General features: G+C 39.3%; 1 protein-coding gene across 2 annotated transcripts in view; it reads left to right on the plus strand.

Annotated features, from left to right (window-relative positions):
• LOC126284742 (carbohydrate sulfotransferase 8-like) overlaps positions 1 to 19,870 on the plus strand; it is an 88,034-nt gene that overhangs the window by 26,186 nt on the left and 41,978 nt on the right. For both annotated transcript variants that reach the window (XM_049983883.1, XM_049983884.1), the window contains exon 2: positions 11,357 to 11,488. In XM_049983883.1, coding sequence (XP_049839840.1) covers positions 11,372 to 11,488 — 117 coding nt within the window. In that variant the 5' untranslated portion in view covers positions 11,357 to 11,371. The remainder of the gene's footprint in view (positions 1 to 11,356; positions 11,489 to 19,870) is intronic.

Below are 19,870 nucleotides of genomic sequence, written 5' to 3' on the forward strand. Positions count from 1 at the left end.
CACTGACAGGTCAAGTAATACTGAAGGCTTAGACTTCTTGCAGCATCTTTGCTCACAGATTTGTAAGTTCAATCTGGCTGTTAAAAGAAAAAAAACTGTCCAGCAACCATTCGTTTTCTGTTATTTACATTCCTCCAAACATCAACGTGACATCATTTGAACACCTCTTCACCCACTGTGCAGTGGCCCAAATGCGGTCTTGGCATGCCATGATAGAACATTCGATGCTGAAATCAATGGCTCTTCCATCACAATATTCATCGACATATTAAAGCCAGCATTTAAACCAAATGAGATTCATGGAGGGATATCAGCCTTTATGACATGCTAACCATACAAGAACACCGAATGCATCCTGTCTTCCATCACCACAGCCTGTACCATCGAGTAATCCTCCAGTTAAAACTCGTTTCCAGTTCCATGTATGCTTCAGATCCAAATATTGTTGACACTAGTGGGAGGGAGAGGGGGGGAAGGAGGAGTGACGTGAACAGTAAATTGTCTGTTACATTTTATATGTAGTGTAGATTCTTTGATCATTCCTGTCGTCCCTGAACTTCTGACAAATGACTGATATAGTTTACACAATGTAATTAACTAGAGTGACAGAAAGAAAAGATAATTAATGTACATTAATGAAATATCAGGAATGCATTTGTCTAGCTAACATATTTAAGTGATCAACATCAAAAGATCCCAGGTCAATGCAAGCACAAGAAAAGTCATAACAAATGTGAAATGCTGGTACATTAATGACTGGTGTAAAAACCAGAACGTTGAATACAAGCATTCAAACGTACATGTGTTGGGCTATACAGGTGCCAGATGTCAGTTTACAGGATGGTGTTCCGTGCCTTTCGCATTTGGTCAGTCAATACAGGGAGAGTTAATGCTTGTTGTGGATGCTGCTGGAGATATCGTCCAATGTTGCCCAATATGTGCTAGATTGTAGACATATCTGGTGATAGAGCAGGCCAAGGCAACATGTCAACAGTTGGTAGAGCATTTTGGGTCACAACTGCGGTATGGAGGCAAGCGATATCCTGTTGGAAAACACCCCCTCGAATGCTGTTCATGAATGGCAACACAACAGGTCAAATCACCAGACCGATGCACAAATTTGCAGTCAGGGTACATGGGATAACCACGAGAGTACTCCTACTGTCATACAAATTTGCACCCGAGACCATAACTTCAGGTGTAGGTTCCGTGTGTCTAGCAAGCAGACAGATTGGTCGCAGACTCTCAACTGCCCTCCTCTTAATCAACACACAGCCATGACTAGCACCAAAGCAGAACCAGATTTCATCAGAAAACACTACAGACCTCCACCCTGCCCTCCAGTGAGTCTCATTTGACACCACTGAAGTGGCAAAAGTTTGGGGTCAGTGAAATGGATGCTACAGGTCATCTGGGTCAGACCTTTTCTTGAAGTAACAGATTTGACACTATTGTGCCAACTGTTGCTGCAGATGCAGTACGATGCACAAGAGCAAAAGTCTGAAGATGATGGTTTTTCCTCTTGACAGTGCCACATGGCCGTCAAGAGCCGGTGTTCTTGTGACCACCACTGCCAGCAATCATTTACAGTGGCTACATTCCTGCCGAGGAACATCTAGCCTCTTGTAACACTGTTACACAACCTCGTTCAAACTCAGTGAGGTGTTGATAAAAGCGTCTTTGTGGCCATAATGGCATTCTTAACTAACACCAAGTCACCACATCAAGTTTCAAAGGTAACTGACATTCATGACAATTACAATGTGTTTTTAAAGAAACCCTGATTTTCATCCTCATAGTGTCATTACTAGCTCCACTCTTATGCAACTAATGCAAAATTTCAATATACATCATCTCTCAGCTGTAGAAACACTCCTACTAACTTTCGTTGCACACCTCTTTCTAGGTACTGAGAATTATTTTTTCCATCAATATATTATACAGGAGGAACGTTAATAAAAGTGAATCAGACTAGGAGTTTGGCATTTTGGGAGGTGAGGAACGTCCCCTCTAGATGGCCCACAAAGAGCTTGGCATAGGAGGGTGCCATGCGGGGTGCCCATGGCTGTGCCACAGTTTTGTTTGTGTTACCTTCCCTTCAAGGGAGAAGTAGTTGTGAGTTGGGATAAAGTTAATAAGGTGTATGAGGAATGAGGTAGTGGGTTTGGAGTCTGAAGGACGTTGGGGAAGGTAGCGTTCAACAACTGTAAAACCATGGGCATGAGGGATGTTGGTGTATAGAGAGGTGATGTCAACAGAGATGAGAGGGATCCAGAAGGTAAAAGGGTGGGGATGGTGGAGAGTCAGTGAAGGAAGTGGTTGGTGTCTTTGACATGTGATGCTAGATTACAAGCAAATGGTTGGAGGTGTTGGTCAACGAGGGCCAAAATTCTTTCAGTCATGCCACAATAAGTAGCCACAAGCGGACATCCGTGATTATTGAGTTTGTGGGTTTTGGAGAGCATGTAGAAGGTGGATGCGCATGGTGCTATAGAAGTGAGGAGGGGAATGGATCCAGAGGAGAGGTTCTGAGGAGGGCCTAAGGCTTTAAGCAGGGATTGGAAGTAGTGTAGGATTTCTGGGATGGGAACACTGTGGCAGAGTTTACAGATGGAGGAGCCAGATAATTGGCAGGTAGTCACTGCAATTCATAACAACCTCAACACCTTCTCTGCCATCTGCTTCGTGTGATTCTTCTCAACCCACAGTGCCACTTTGCTAGATTTTGTCCTCCTCCTCCTCTCTGATGGCTCCATGTCTACCTCTGTCCACATTAAACCCACCAGCCACCAACAGTACCTGCATTTCAACAGCTCTCATCTGTTTTGCACCAAAAACTTCCTTTCTCACTATGCTGAAGGTTTCACTAAGGCCTTCACAGACAGGCACTATCCCCAGATCTAATCCACAAACATATCTCCAGCGCTGTTCCCCCTCACACCCCAAATTCTCCCACCACCCAAAAAAGGAATGCCCCTTCATCACCCATTACCAACCCCAGACTGGAACAACTTAAGCACATTCTTCACCAGGCCTTTGATTACCTATCATTGTGCCCTGAAAGGAAGGGAATCCTACCCAAGATAGTTCCCGCCCCTTCCTTAAGTGGTGTTTGATTGTGCACCCAACTTCCACATAATCCTACGACATCCATATGCCACTGCCAACACCAACCCCTTGCCATAAGGATCATAGAAGACCCAGCTGCAAGACCTGCTCAATCCACCCACCCAGCACAACCTATTCCAGTACTGTCATAGGTTTATCCCACCCCATCAGGGGCTGGGCTGCCTGTGAAATCAGCCATGTCATCTACCAGCTCTGCTGCAATGATTGCACAGCATTTTATATTGGTATATTGGTATGACTACCAACCAACTGTCAACTAGGATGAATGGCCACAGCCAAACTGTGGACAAAGGCATAGTAGACCACCCTGTGGCACAACGTGCAGCGAGACATAACATTTTTGATTTCAATGGTTACTTCACTACTGAGCCATTTGGATCCTCGCCTCCACCACAACCATTTCTGAAATAAGCAATTGGGAAGTATCCTGGCAACAAATTCTCTACTTCTGTAATTATCCCAGCCTCATCCTATGGTAATACACTGTCACCATACCCTCCACCCAACAGTTCCCATTCTCTCTGTCCTATCATCTCCTTCCTGCTCTCATCTCCTACCCTCTTTGTTTGCCGCCCTCTGCCAACACACTCACTAGTCCTTCCGTGCTCCTCTCCTTTTCCACCCCCCTTTTCCTCCCCCCTTTTCTCCCACCTCCCTGCACCACAACCTCCTGATGCTTCACTTGTAGGCATTCTAGTCCCTGCACCCTCTGCCAGACAGCATTCATCTCTCTCCCCACCTGTACATTACTATCCGTTCGCCTTCCCCACCTCCTTTAGATTGCTGCTTGCATCCCACGTAATAGTTGCATTTTGATCTGAGATGCTGGAATTGTCAGTCATGTGTGTGAGATGCCTTTTCTTGTGTGTATGGATGGCAAGTGTTTCTGTTTCTTTTTCTGACAAAGGCTGTGGTGGAAAGCTTAAGTCTAAGAGTGTTATTTAATATATATCAGTATGTAGAGATATGTGAATACAGTTGCATTCCAGACAGTTGCTGCTACCATTCTGCTGCTTGCAAATCTATCAACCAAAAATTTTCCCCACAATACAATACATTGTAGATTATGCCAATTAAATTACTACATCATTCTGTTTTTCTGTGTCTGAACATTTATGAATCTATCTATCTGTCTGTATGAATTTTTCTTAGTTGTGTGCTCATATCTGACATTTTGCTTCATACATGATGTTTACCTAAGCACAACATGCCTCAAAATGTTAGCCATTGAATTCTTCTGTTAGCACCTTCTGACATGCAATCTGCACTAGACCCATAAAACACTCCCATAGAACCCATAGAAATGTGTGTGTGAACCAGAGTGTTCATCAGCTACATGCTGAATAGCATAATTCCCATATACTAGACTCCTAAATGTATGTTCTTGGAAGTGTGTACACTGGAAGTTATCTGTGGTGTTGAATGTTTTCACCATTCTAGGAAGATTCACCACTACATATTGTGTGTTCATCCAATAACACTGCAAATAATTGAATACCACTATTAAACACTGAAGCAGTTAGTATGAAATTGTCACAAAATAATCCCACTCATACCAATAATGCAACTTCCTTACCGAAATATTGTGGGTTTTCAGAAACAATCACTGATTTTAACTCGCTTTCTGATGCCTTGCTAACAGAACATATTTTCTCCTGCTGGAATTCAGAATGTACATTGTGGCGAATAGCAGCACCTGCATCATCATGTTGCACAAAGACTGTGGTTCAGTAAAGGGTGGATATGACTGATGAAATGGACCTTTAATGGTGTCTTCAGATATTACAATAAGCGATGACATCTGCTCTACATTTACAGATGTTCCAGTGATGGTAGGCATCTATTACATACTTGTGTGACTCACTGATTCAAGTGCCAATTGATTATGAATGGGAATGCAAGAGAAAATGCTGTTAAATCAATATCTGTGAATGAAAATGCCAGATAATACTTTCAATTCACAAAAACTGATTACATACATAGAAATTGTTTGTAAAAGATACACACATGCCAAGATACATACATCTAATGGGCTTAGATTTGTGCTGCTCTTTCCTGAGGCTAGTCACAGGGCTTAGTGTGCATTTCACCATGATGAACCTCACCCTAAAACACCTGGTGAGCAACAGAGTTGCAGCAGCAACCACAGTAGAATGCAGAGAGGTGTCATGCCCCTTTATGAAGAACAAATAGGTACCATGATAGGGGAATGGCAGGTTAGGGCAATGGTAAGGAAAGGATTGGGACATTTGAGATGTCCTGTCCACTGTTTTGTGAAAGAGAAACATGATTGATTCAAAATAACAAAAATGTCAATTTCTGAGTTTCAAATCCAGTTTCTTCAGGGCACAATGACAAAAGGGGGCACACTTGAGCTACATACACCGTTTTGAATTTCTTCGCATGAAGAGTAGGTATAAGAATATGGAAGGGATAAGGGCCTAGAGTGGAGGAGGGACCAAGAACAGGAGTAGGGCTGCTGCTGTCATGGGGTCAAGGTCAAGGTCATTGGTGACATTCTTTGTTCTAGTATTCTCAGTTTGCTGTATATATGGTCATGGCACCTGGGGATGCCTAGAAATCATTCAGAATGTGCACTCATTTCTGTCACCTTTTGGGGAACTGGTCTCTGTTTCTTAGTCTGTACATTATATAAAGTCAGTGTACAAGTCTGTGATCACTATGTCTGATCAATATAATAGTGTGTCTTGATCTCTTTTATATTTTTATTTTTTGTTGTAGTTATACATTTTACTGCATTTCAGCCACAGCCATAATCAGAATTTGTCAGATAAACAGAACAAATGAGATGTAATATTTATACAAGTATTACAGTAATAAATATGTAGAACAAAATGAAAACACACCACACTTAAAATCTCGATTTGCTTTATCTTGTCAGTTTACATTTACATTATCTGCTCCCGGTAGCTGAGTGCTCAGCACAATAGAATGTCAATCCTAAGGGTCTGAGTTCGATTAACGGCTGCTTTGGGAAATTTCTCTGCTCAGTGACTGGGTGTTGTGTTGTCCTAATCATAATCATTTCATCTCCATCGACATGCAAGTCACCAAAGTGGCGTCAAATCGAAAGACTAGCACTGGTGAATGGTCTACCCTATGGGAGGCCCCGGTCACACTACATTTTATTTACATTTACAACTGTACCAAAGAATAGTTTATGGTACAAGTGTACATGTGAAAGACAAGATACAGTATATCAAGGTTTTAAGTGTGGTAGGTTTTCATTTATTCTTTAATGTATTAGTGTAATACTTACAGAAATATTACCTCCTTCCTTCTGCATATCAGAGAGATTAAGATAATGGCAGTGGCTGAAATGCTTTAAGATGTGTAGTTTTAAAAAAAATAAAAATATAAAAGTTGATCAAGATGGGCTATTATTCAAGTTAACTGAACAGATATTAAGCTTGAAAACAATAAGTGGAAGAAATGGAACACCTGTACCTGTGTCAGGTCACATTCACTCTCGTCAGGGATCTTTTTTGGACATTTTTGTCTATTGGTATACTTTGTGTTCCAGTGTGTTCCAAACTAAATTACCATCCAGTATTCTTGTAATTATCCATATAGCTTTAACTCCTTTCTGATCTCCACACAGAAGAGGAAAATATGTGTGGGAATTATTTTTACTTTTAGTATTGTGAATGCAAATTTCACAGTTCATCCTAAATCTTCTCTTATTATCAACCACAAATATCTTTATAGAGTGTTTGAGCAAATAAGCATGGATGTTTGCAGAAGAATTGTCATTTTTTATGTAAATGAGCTGGTCAGTTTAGACATGTGTCATGCCACAAGAACTAAATTTTATAGTTTACACAGAACACTCACTATATATCACAGGGTATGAGAATTCTTTAGTGCAGCATTCAACCAGCTCTCAAATGACATTATCTCTACTGGAGAATAATGCTACTGGCATCACTAAGTTAAAGCTAATGAAACTTTGCACAACATGGTAAGAAATAGCATCAGTAGTGTCATCACCAGAACACTTTTCTATGTGCAACTTCAGTGACACATCATAAGTGCACTTGGAAATCTTTTTTAACTCACCTGGAGGTTAGGAAGACAGTATGAAATGCTTTGACCTTTAGTGTTGTACAAGACACATGTTCTCTGCATGACAATCAAATACTTGGCAGTTAGTTTTCTCCTTTTATCTGTACCATCTGTATGCTTGCATATTTCTTGAGTCATCCATTGATTCTTATCATCCACTTTCACTGTACCTGTGATTCCCTGCAATGCCTTAAGTATTTCATTCTTTATTACTTTCCATTCCTCTCCTACTGAACCAATCTTGACATTTTTACTTAGGCTGTTCATCATTGGATCAAACAATTTTCACTTTGTCTCATTCTGTCTTAAATTTTCTGTATTTCATTTCATGTAAGCTATACTTTATTTTTATCTATATGTGAAAAGCACAAATATGTGTGTTTTCTACAGCCTAATTTATTTAGTTATCCATTTTTCAGTTTACAAAACCATCAGCTTTTATCTTTTTGAATTTCAGTCTGGTGGTAATCACAGCACAAGTTTGGTGTGAGTCTATATCCACACCTGGGTATATTTTATGGTTTATAAATATTTGATTAACCATGATATAGTAGAGTCGATATCTCTCCTTGTCTTTTCCAAGTATATTTTAATCTCTTGTGATTTTGGAAAAAACTCATGGAAAAACTGTAGAAGCCTCTTTCATTCCCATTTTATCCAATAGTCCTTCTTTCCATTCCTTCCCTTGTAATAGCGTTCCAGTCTCCTAGAACTATCAAACTTTCATCTCCCGTGATAAGTACCTTCAATTTCTCATATAATTTCTTCTGTTCCTCTCCTTCAGGTTGTGATGTAAGTACACCACATGCTCTTCTTTCTTCCCCATTAGAGTCGCGTCCCATTGGAACTCTGGCTCAGACTAGCAGAAAACAAGTCTATGAAGCAAAGGTGTCACTCTTGTGGTTACTGCCTGGAGACTTTTTGGCATACAACATACATTAAAACAGTTTTTGACACTTTTGAAAGTATATACTGGATGCTTGACTGTATGGTCACTTATTCAGAAGTGGTGAGATGACCACCTGTGTTAAAACTTGAAGTGTGTAGTGAAAAGTTCTTATTTGGAATACACGCACACAAAGTACCTTATGTCTTATTAATGTATCTCTTTGTAGACAGTAAATCTTTAGCATGAACATAGAATGTTATTGATGTACAGGTGGTCTGCTGACGCAAACATCCAAGCATTTGTATATGAAGCACAAGGAAGTGATTATGCAAACGATATGTTGACAGCTCCTGTGGAGTCCACGGCACACTGTCTGGATGGAGAGGCTGCTCCTATTATTTATTTATTTGGGTGCTCTCCTTGGCCAGATAACAGTCTCCAGCTTCTCTCTTACATATGAACAGATTCCTGCCAATTAACAGTATAGGTGTTACAGCTGACTGCAATATGAGCAACATGTCATTGTTCTACTAACTATTTTGCTTATCAAGCAACATCTGTAATATAAGATCAAAATCTACAAACAGGAAGAGAAAAGGAGAAAACAAAGAAGAAAACAGTACAAGAAATGACCTGGGGAATTGAAACATGTCATTATAGGCACAATTGTAACAGCCGTAAGTGCCTGTAATTGGTTTAACATGTGAAGTATCTGTCTCTTCATCAATTTTGCATTCTGAAGTAAACAAGCAAATATTAGTGACAAGGAAGAATGTGGATTTTATTGCTGCTCATTTCAGCTGTGGCAATTTCAGCTGTCCTCTTAGATCCCTGCTCAACCATACACTTGGAAATCACCCCAGATATTCTAAAACAAACAGCCTAATAGGCCTATTTACTTCAGCCTTCCTCTTCCAATCAGACGGAACAAAGAAACTCCTTCCTCAGAGGGTACATTTATATGTATATAACGTTGATTGATTATTAAAGATAGAGGGTGTGCTATTTTATTACATAAAAACTTAATTAATTTGTTGAATATTTGATCCCACCCTGCAGTGTTTTTGTTTTTAAGGACAAAATAGCTTATTTTACATCTTTAGTTGAGATTTTACTAAATGCCACAAGGGTGTCAGCTATTTTGGTCCAGGCCAAAGAAATTTACACCATTTTGAGAAGTAACTACATCAGCACTTAATTTTGCTACAGTTATGAGAAATTTATTAAAACATTGAGATGTTTGAACAGGGTTCAAAATTTTGTTTTATTTTTTAAATTTCATGGTGGTTAACTCCTGTGCCTAATTTGGATTTAGTTACAGATCATACTGCCTTAGACTGACTCAAATGTCCTAAAACGAACTTCTCATTTGACAATCTTTTGGCAGTTTTGACACTATCTGTCTGCGTCCAGTGTCACCTCATGTGTAAGTGTGAAAACGTTCCTAAATGTTTGCGAATCATGTAACTGAGGTGGGATGGGCGTATTCACCTAGTCACATGTGAGAAACTACCTAAAAACCACATTCAAGCTGACTAGCACACTGCCCCCCATTGTTAATTCACTGGTCAGATCTGATCCAGGCCCAGCACACCTCCCTGTCTCTCAGGAGCGAGTGCTTCAATGCACTCATCTTTTTGGGCATGTGAAGCATTTTTCTTGTGATATCACTGGAGAAAAAATCTCTGTATTTTCTTGCAAAATACTAAATGATACACATACTTTCCAACAAAATGTTTAACCAATATGTCAATGATGCAGTGATCTTGCTCAAATGTATGATTATTACAGTGAGATGATTCAATTGGTTTTCTTCATAACATGCAGTGACTGTAAAAAGCTCTGTATAATCACTGGATATCTTATATCCTATATGCCACTGGATGAAGCTATTTACACTTACAGAAAAGGAGATTCATGTGGTAATTTGTCAGAAAGGGATCAGCAAATAATGTAGAATGATTACTAGTGCTTTATGAGATTTCAGGTTGTACTGTCATGCCATGTAGCAAGTGCACTTAAAATAATTCAAAACGCATGACTATATGTAAGAAATTATGAATGTTTGTAATTATGTATATGAGATGGAGCCTATTGATTTACATGGTTATATTATCAATGTCAGATAAAGATTCTACATAGGCAACTGACATCAGTATATGATCTCAGACATTTACTGTGCTGTGCAGGAATATTCTTTCAAAATCATATACATTGTAAATTCTTTTGATTAAGCATTTATTTTGTGAAAATGTCAGTAATATTATTTTTATTTATTGCTTATTTAGCCTGACCAGATTAGGGACTTAAGGTTCTCTCTTACATCTGACCCAGAGCAACATAGGCCATAGATATTACAAAACATTCACAATAATAATAATAAAAATAATAATAATAATAAAGGACATTAAAATGGTGTACTTTGGTTTAACATGTGTGAAGCCATGTTTAGTATGATAATAAGCAGAAAGGGTAAAGAAAGAGTGTGATACCACATCTAAAATGACTGTCACAGTTCTCATATCTGAATTTTGAATTTGTCTCATAAACGTGTAATTGTTAACCTTGAAGGTGGTTCTGTACCATCCTCACTTCTCCACTGTCTTCAAACTGCAGCTGCATTCTCAAACTTCCAGTACCACTTAATTATCTGCTTCAGCACTTCAAAGCTCAAACACATGTCCGCCAGGTTGCAGTTACTTCTTTGCCACTGCTGCCACCTGCTGAAGAAACATAACATTACTTTCTCACAGATACTCAACCTTGTAGAACAGGAAATAAATTGTCTATGGCAGTTCAAAGTGTGTATACATTTTTCTGACGCACCCTGTATAAGTACTATAAACATTGTGAAAACATCTAACTCCTTGAAGAGCTTCCTAAGAGGTGATTGTAGGTGAACATTGCATATTATTCTCACTGTCCAGTGTTGTGCTACACTCATTTTCTTTCTAAGAAATGAAGTGCATCAGAAAATTGTGTCATAAGTGAGAGAAAATTTGTAAGTTATGTTAAGGTATCTATTCATTTGCTTCTGAAACTAGCAAATGTAAGTGAAAGTAGCTGAACATAGTCTTTTGAGCAGTTCAGCAATGCATGCCTTGCAATTAGTTTTCTTTAATGTATACACCATAAAATTTGGAACATTTTGCCTTAATTGCTGGCTCATGTCCATATGCAAAATTAACTGTCAGTGTTATTTTGTCATCCCTGTCCAGTTATACTGTATCAAATTAATTGAATTTTACACAGTGGTGAGGAACTGCGATGAGGCTGACTGTGAGGCGTGTGGTGATGGGTGTGGCTGTCAGTGCTGCCACCTGCGGCCTGCTGCTGCTGTGTTTCAGTAGAGGGAAGCCCATGCAGGACACACACCCGCACCTGGTGGGTACACACCATCCATGTCTACATAATATTTATTCTTTCTTTTTACACTGTGTCTAACTAGGGACTGTGGGTCAGTTTCAATCCCTTCTAATGTACTGTTTTCTTGTCTTCCACTTTCTTACACCATTTCACTGTATTTCTTTCCTCAGATCACTTCATCCTTGAAATCCCTCTGATTGTAGCACTTTCTTTTTCAGACACTTCTTTCTGCTATTGGTCCTTTGATGTTGTGTATTTGAAAATCTCCTTTCAACTTTTCCGATCAGGGCGGTTCCTAGTTTCTTTTTCCAGAGATACATGGTGATCTCCTTTGTTAACATATTATCATTGATTCTACATTCAAAAAATGTCAGTCACTTTCCCCATATTGTTTTGTTATTTTTTCCCAGTGTTCTATACAGGGCATCTCAGGTAACTTCTTTATCTCAAACATTTCCCAAATTGTTTAAGCTATCACAATTCCATTTCCACTCAGTGAATGACATTAGAAATAGATAAATCTTAATCTAATGAAACTATTTACTGGATTTTGGAGAGTGAAGTACAGTCAAATTTGTCAGTTTTGGGACTATGGTAATAACAGCAGAAATTACTGTAGTTCCATCTGAATAACTGACATTTATGTTGTTGTCTCTATAATCAATATAGCTAGACAAGACAATACTTAATTTAGTGAGCACTTTCATGCAATATCTTAAACAGTTGCAGAGATATTTCAAGTGAACAGGTTAGCAGAATCACCCTTTAAATATCATCACTACTTTTAGGTGCTCAGTCTTCTTTGTTCCCTAATTGGACTTCTACTTTGTCTCTGTATTCACTTGCAAAGATTCGTTCTGGCTTCACAACTGGGTTTAATGTATTACTTTGGCAATTCTCAACATGCAATTTTTATTGTATTTTACGTGCTCTTTCCATTTTATTTACCATTTCAGCGATGACAGATTTTGTAACTCATGTTCTTATGTTATCTATAAAAAGATACTTGAAATTTTTTGGCCTTTTGTATCCAACCAATGTCAGCTAGTCGAAACTGATCATCATAGTTCCTGTGTCACACAGGATTGCAGAAATTGTTAAAAAGCTTTTACTTGCTCTATAAGTGGCATGATCCCTTGTGTACCTTATTTTGTTAACTCTGAAGACTAATTTAGAAATGCAGATATTATTTATCATTTAGAGTTTTCCTAAGTGAAATAAAGGAATCACACACTAACCACAAGAAACACTTTCATACTGTGACACCACCTTCTCTACTCTAAACACAATGGTGGGTAATTTTCTCCAGGTGACTGCCAAACCCAGAGTATAGCATGATTGATCACTCCAGATCACTTGTTTTCTGTCATCCACTGTCCAGTGGTGTTGTTCTTTACACCACTTTAAGTGTTGCTTAGCATTGACTACAAAACTGTGTGGCCAATGAGGAGTTGCTAGACCATTGTACCCAATCCTAATCAACCCCTTTCACACAATCATTGTCACAGCTGGGCTGCTGGGGGCACTTTGGAACTTGAGAGTGATTGTGTTATGCCCGCACTATAACACAACAAATATTCTGTAATAACCAAATTTATTTGACCTTCTGTCACTCAAAACAAAACTTAAGTTCGACTACACAACACTTCGCTGGCTGTAGCACCAAGGAGAAATCAGAGGCACTAATAGAGAATACAAATCCAAACCACTGCCAACCAGTCGATACCGATGCGTCGCAAGTTTCCAGCCAGGGAGGCCACAGTGCAGTTCGGTTGTCGTGAATCCAGCAGCCGGTTAGTAACACAGTCATCGGCGAAGATTGTACTGGTTAAACGGGCTCTGGGAACTCGCTTAAATCCACAGGTCTGGCCAATCAGAGCGTTGGTAGATGGCACCCTTATACGGTTGCTCACTCTGGTGGCAACAGCAGCACCGCCAGGGTAATCTGTATCGATAGTGGTGTGTACACTGCCGCTAACCCCACGACGACGCGTTCACTTGCGCCAGTTGTTGACATTGTGTGTGGCGCCAGCGGCACTCGCTGTGTGCCGCGCGTGTTGTAGCATGCCATGCTGGGTTGATGGCTGCTGTGTGGCAGCCGATACGACAGATTCCTTCCACTAATTTAATGGAGGAGGAGGATATTGGAGTCTAATGTCCCGTCGACAACGAGGTCATTAGAGACAGAGCACAAGCTCGGATTAGGGAAGGATGGGAAAGGAAGTCGGCCGTGCCCTTTCAAAGGAACCATCTCGGCATTTGCCTGGTGTGATCTAGGGAAATCACGGAAAACCTAAATCAGGATGGCCGGACGCGGGATTGAACTGTCGTCCTCCCGAATGTGAGTCCAGTGTACTAACCACTGCGCCACCTCGCTCGGTCACTAATTTAATGCAATCATCAAATCCACCCTCTGCAGTGCTCAATGATCTTGTCTGTCAGTACATGTCTGTCTGGTCTTCGTTTAGCCACAGTTGTTCCTTCACGTTTCGACTTGACAATCGCACCACCAACACTCGAGACCATTTAAATGCCTCCGAGCATACTGTAGTTAATCTTGTTCTTGTGATACCTATGGCAGCAATACATAGGGGGGTTGTAGTATATTCCTAGAGTTATGATTTAAAGCTGGTTCTTGAAACTTTGTTAGTAGACTTTCTAGGGCTAGTTTACATCTATCTTCAAGAGTCTGCCTGTTTAATTTCTTCAGTATTTCTGTGACACTCACCCAGGGATCAAACAAAACAGTGACCATTCATGGCACTCTTATCTGAATATGTTCAACATCCCCTATTAATCCCATCTGGTATGGATCCAATGCACTGGAGCAATATCTATAGACCATAAAGAAGCAATTGCTCAAAGAGAAAACTTTTGTGGTTCTCAGATTAACGTGGAGCATTGATCTTTAACATTTAAACATATGAACCATAACCAAATCTTCATCACGAAAATGTGTGTCTCACTAACCATATTCGGAGTAACATAACCGAAGATTGATCTCCTTTAAGAAACAACATAATTAATATTAGATCAGTTTTGAATGTATGACAGCCTTAGTGACCAAATTGGCTGCAGTGTTTCGAATTAAGCATTTCAGTCTTGCTATATCAATTTGATATAAATCTTGCCTATGATCTGTGAAACGTAGGTTAACTGAAAACAATTAGGTACATAGAGAAAACGAAATCAAAATGGTTGGTCCCAGGAAGACTAATATGACAGTCCTTGGCAGGACTAGCATGTTACAGTTGCAGCCACTTATCAGGACACCTGCAACGAGAGATGGTGTGGTACACAACCACCTCATAGCTACCAACATCTCCAGAATGCTAAATAAGATAATGTACAATAAAGTTTGTAAGCATTTACTATAGCGAATATTCACTGCAACAAGCAGTCAGGATTCTTAACTGACATAATGCTCACCTTCAATTGACTGTGGCATTCTGAGCAATGCCTATGGAAAGGTGCACATATTAATGAAATGACAAAATTGGAAAATACAAGACCATTAAATTTTATATATTAAAATGGAACTCAGCAAAAAGTAAAAATAAATGCAAAAATAAATTAGGCTGTGAAGTTATTTTGATCATCTATCACTGATTTATATCAAGGAAACAAATAGACCCACAATAGAACACTGTAGCAGCCACCCTCTTCCCCTCCTCTCTTTACATGGCCCCACACAGATTCAAACCTCTTCCCTGCTTGTTGACACTAGAGAACAACATTCTGCTTCCTACTTCCTGTGACCACTGTTAATCTTTTCTCTTGCTCCCACAATGTTCCAATTTATGCAGAAGCATTGTGTGGTCTACAGAATTAGACTTTGTGAGACCAAAGAAAATAATAACTGTCCTCAGTCTGGCATTCAGCTCTGATAGTGCCTCACACACAAAAAATAAATTTCATCTTCTGTTGCCATCCATTTCCTGAAATCAATCTGCAAGTCTGACAGCAAATTATGTATACTGAAAAGACCCATTACTCTCCTATGTATTGCTTCATCAAAAACTTTTGAAAACACTCGTAGTAAAGAATTAGCTGGTACATAATTGTCTATGTTCCCTCCTTCACCCTTCTTTTAAAATCATTCATTAATGAGTATTTCAGTCTGTCAGGAGACTGTCCACACCTGAAAGATAGCACACAAATGAATGACCACATAACTAATGTATGGCACACTGACCACAATCCTACTTGAAATATCATCATAGATAAGTATGTCTTCAATGATGTAATAATTGATTGAATTACACCTTTACTAGTTTCCTGTGGCTACATGTGTGTACCAGAATGACAGCTTTAAAGAATTCTGCATATTTACCTGAGCAAATAAAATATTGCCGTAAGTTGTCCACTATTGACAAAAATGATTGTTACTATAATATACTCCTATAGTCTTCCAAATTTCCTCAATGGACTGTATTTTGTTATGTTTTCAGCTTAGATTCATATGAAAACTGTAAATTTCTTTTTTCTCCATGTTGCCAAATTACCAGTTTGTTGAGTACATACTAGGACTAAAATTTAGGATCCATGGGAGCAGAAAATAATGCTGTCACTTCAAATAGGTCTGTGGCTGTTGGTGAAGGTTTGGGTGAAACTGGCTTTTCCACATGAAGTAAGTGGTTGTGTGGCAGTGCTGCATGGGATCACACACATCTGGTGCAGTGCACCTTGTCCTATATTGTTACATTGTTTAATGGGTACTTGTTAGTGAAGCTCACCACCAAATCTCTGGATGAGACAGGTAGGCCTTTTAAGTGCTTAATGAAATGTTCAGGGTCCAAACATATGACTCTGTATCACTCACCAGATTTCTTATTTGGTTTCTTAAGAACTTTATGTAGGTATATTAATATTATTAATGGGTCTTTTCTGTTGTTAGTGTACTGTAGATCCTGGTAGCTGTCAGAACTTAAGGAACAGCCTTGCCACTTATCAAACTGTCATTCATTGAGAGTGCGATTTCTGCAGTGGTGGGAGTGAGGCATAACATCTTATGCTGGCTGTAACTGGTAATTTTGTTTAGGAATTGATGTGATTGTGCCAGACAGTAAATTATTTTCAAAATGATCAATCACTGTTCATCTATAGTGTGACTGAAGTGTAATTTTTGCCAAAAAGTATTCTGTCATGCTCGATCCACTTGCCCTGAAATTGGTTCATAGCTTGTAAAATTCACCCTTGAGGCTGTCTGTATCACTGATTTTGTGTGCTTTCATTATTAATGTATGAATCAATGCATTCTTCCATTTTGGGTGGTGACACAATACGGCAGTTGGATATCTGCCCCCTGCCACAACCATAATAGGTAGCCATAGTCATTTTTGATTTCCAACCAAAAACTTATTATGTCACATTGTCAGGATACATAGTGATGGAAATTATGAATTTAATTTTCTCTGTGGTATGGAGACTCTGTGGTGAGGGGATCAAAGATGCCTACTACAACATCAACAAAATTATGTACTTCCTGGGTCCCACTAAAGATGTCATGGACAAGCTTCACACACATGAGGAGTATACAAGCTTAGCTGTGGTCATGGTCTGATATATATCAATGAGATGCCTCAGCAACACGTGTTGCAGAACTCGAGCAATACATGTATAGTTCAGTTAGCATACTGCATAAGCAGTGGCAGAACATGAAAAGTGTCTTACAAGTTCATATAATTTAAACAAGCCCATTTTTTAGCTATTTACCAACAAGCAAAAAATCAGGAAGACTGTCAAGATAGTTAAGCAGGCAGCCAATATGAACCATGAGAAGTGCTACAGACTCTTGCCATCTCAGTTGCCAATGACTGCAACCCATCAGACTGGCTGTTCTTGCAGCGCTGCCCCTGTATATGCAATAAACACCATGCTGCAGACGACAGGAAGTACGGACAAGTCTTAGGCACAACCAGCTCCTCTGTAATCAGCACCGTGTCATGTTGGCAGCTTCCACTAGATTTGCCAATGACAACCAATAAAAATTAACATCAGATTTTCCCAGCAGTAAGAAACTGACATCTATCACTCACTACCACTTCGGTCACCAAATCAAAACATACTGTGCTGAGACACCCAGCCGTACTTTTCTCCAAATAATATTTATAAAGCAGTAACCATTGCCACAAGACATCACCTTCACAAAGGCTGCCTGCAAAAGCAACCAAAATATTAGCATCTTATCACATGTGATGTCATCACACACGCAGAAGAATTTTATTGAAATGGATTCTGGCAGCAGAAGCCTACAATCAGATATGCTTCTTTGATCAAAATGTGCTGAGGTGAGCTTTTTGATTATTATATCCGTGTGTTAACTCAATTTTAACTTGTTATCCAACTGGTCCCCAAGGAATTATCTGCATTGTGTTTCATTTAGTGTATTACCATTAAAGTCTACTTCTGTTACTAACAGGTCAATGTGGCTTGTTTGAAGTTGCATAATATTGTTGTTTGTAAGGTACTTAAATTATTAGCTTTAAACCACTTGGAGGCTTGTTTGGCTTTTATCTGAGCTGCATGCATTAAGATTTATTTTGGGCTTTTAATTAGCAAATTTTAAAGTTTCTGAGTGGCCCTTTAAAGCCATATCAAATGAAACAAAAAGTTTAATCTTATCAGTCACTCTTTATTTAATTCCACAATGCATTTCAGTGGTTTAAAACGTGATTGTCATGTGGATTTACATATTTAATATGGCATGTGTGTGTTGTGTGAAAACTTTGGAGATTAGAAGATGACTTACGTAGGTAAAGAACAAGAATGAGCCTGTACCAATCTTGTGGGACCCCAGTGATTTTAACTGCCCATTCTAAAGTTAGTTTTGTGTCTGTCAACAAAACCCTTTTTTTCTATTATGAAGGTAAGGTGCCAGCCATGCAAGAGAGATACCATTAGTGCCATAATGATTAAGGTTCTTCTTCTTCTTCTTCTAAGTGATCAGGCCCAGTGGACTTCTACAAGTTTCCTCCACCACTGTGTTCTGTCCATTGCTGCTATCCGCCATCTGTCCACATCTATTGATGCTTGGTTTAAATCTTCATGGAGGCCATCCCTCCAATGCTTCTTGGGTCTCCCCGGGGGTCTCGTTCCTGTAGGTGTGAAATCCAGGAGCTTCCGTGGCCATCTGTGATCTTCCCTCCAGGCCACATGGCCATCCCACTGCATTCATTTGGCTTTGAAAGTTCCTGCTATGTTGGGCTGCTGTTATAGTTCCTAAGTTCTTGGTTGTATTTGATCCTTCATTCCCCTGTACCTGCATCCAGAACTGGACCAAAGACTTTCTGAAGCACTTTTCTTTCAAAAATGAGGGGCTTATGGAAGTACTGTTTCTGCATACTCCATGCCTCACAGCTGTATAGAACAACAGACTGGATCAGAGTTTTGTACAGTCGAATTTTGTAATCCACTCAAAGTTTTAGCAAGGTCAGAAAATATACCAACACTATGATTTTCCTTGTATATCTCTGCTAGCACTTAATTTGTAATGTCTTGTGGTGCTTTCTCTGTGGAGAATCCTTTATGAATCAAAATTGAGAAACAGCAAGTTCTGCTCAGCTAAATCAGTCAGTATTCTATCATGGGCCACATATCACTTTCGGGTAGACTGTAAGGAGTGATATTTGCTTATACCCAGTTTTGTAGTGGGCATAAGTCAGCCAGGAAATGTGCCAAGAGTCACTTTTACGGGTAATCCTATTAGATCAGCACAAGATTTTAATATTCTAGTGGAAACATCATCATAGCTAACAGAGTTAATACCACTTGGTGAGCTTATAAATTCTGTAATCTCCTTAGATGATAAGCCATTATTGTTTGCTTTCAACTAGAATCAAAACAACTTCTGAATGAAAACAATGGCTTCTGTGGCTTATAACCATTCAGGAGATAGTGCTTCATTTGCGGAACTTTGTTCTGTGTTATCAACATTTAAACATAAGCAAACAACCCTGCCTCATGTTTTATAGTATTTAAAGCCCTCAGCTGCAAACAATGGTGAGGGACAAAGTTGGTTGTTTTGGAAAGCTGTGCAATAAAGTTTCCAAAAAAATCTCATAAATAAGGCATTTTAAGTACATGCAGTGTGGTTATTTTTATTAAGATGAGTCATTGTTTTCAAATATATCTGCTATAAAGACAAGAGCATCCACACAATTGTTTGTAGAATGTGGAGGTGCTAACCCTTGGGTTATGGATTGTTTGTAATATTTTGGAAGATGAATGGTGACTTCTAAGTAGCGATAAAAAGGTTCCAGTTCCGACCCTATTAAAAACCTCCATAATACCCACTTTTATATCATTTTCTTTCTGACTATACTATATTTCTTCCTTTCCTTTAGAGCTGGTGATTGGTGGGGGGAAGGGGGAGGGGGGTGCCACCCCCCTTGTCTCCCA

This window comes from Schistocerca gregaria, chromosome 8 (genome assembly GCF_023897955.1).
Source record: "Schistocerca gregaria isolate iqSchGreg1 chromosome 8, iqSchGreg1.2, whole genome shotgun sequence".
NCBI classification, from domain to species: domain Eukaryota; kingdom Metazoa; phylum Arthropoda; class Insecta; order Orthoptera; family Acrididae; genus Schistocerca; species Schistocerca gregaria.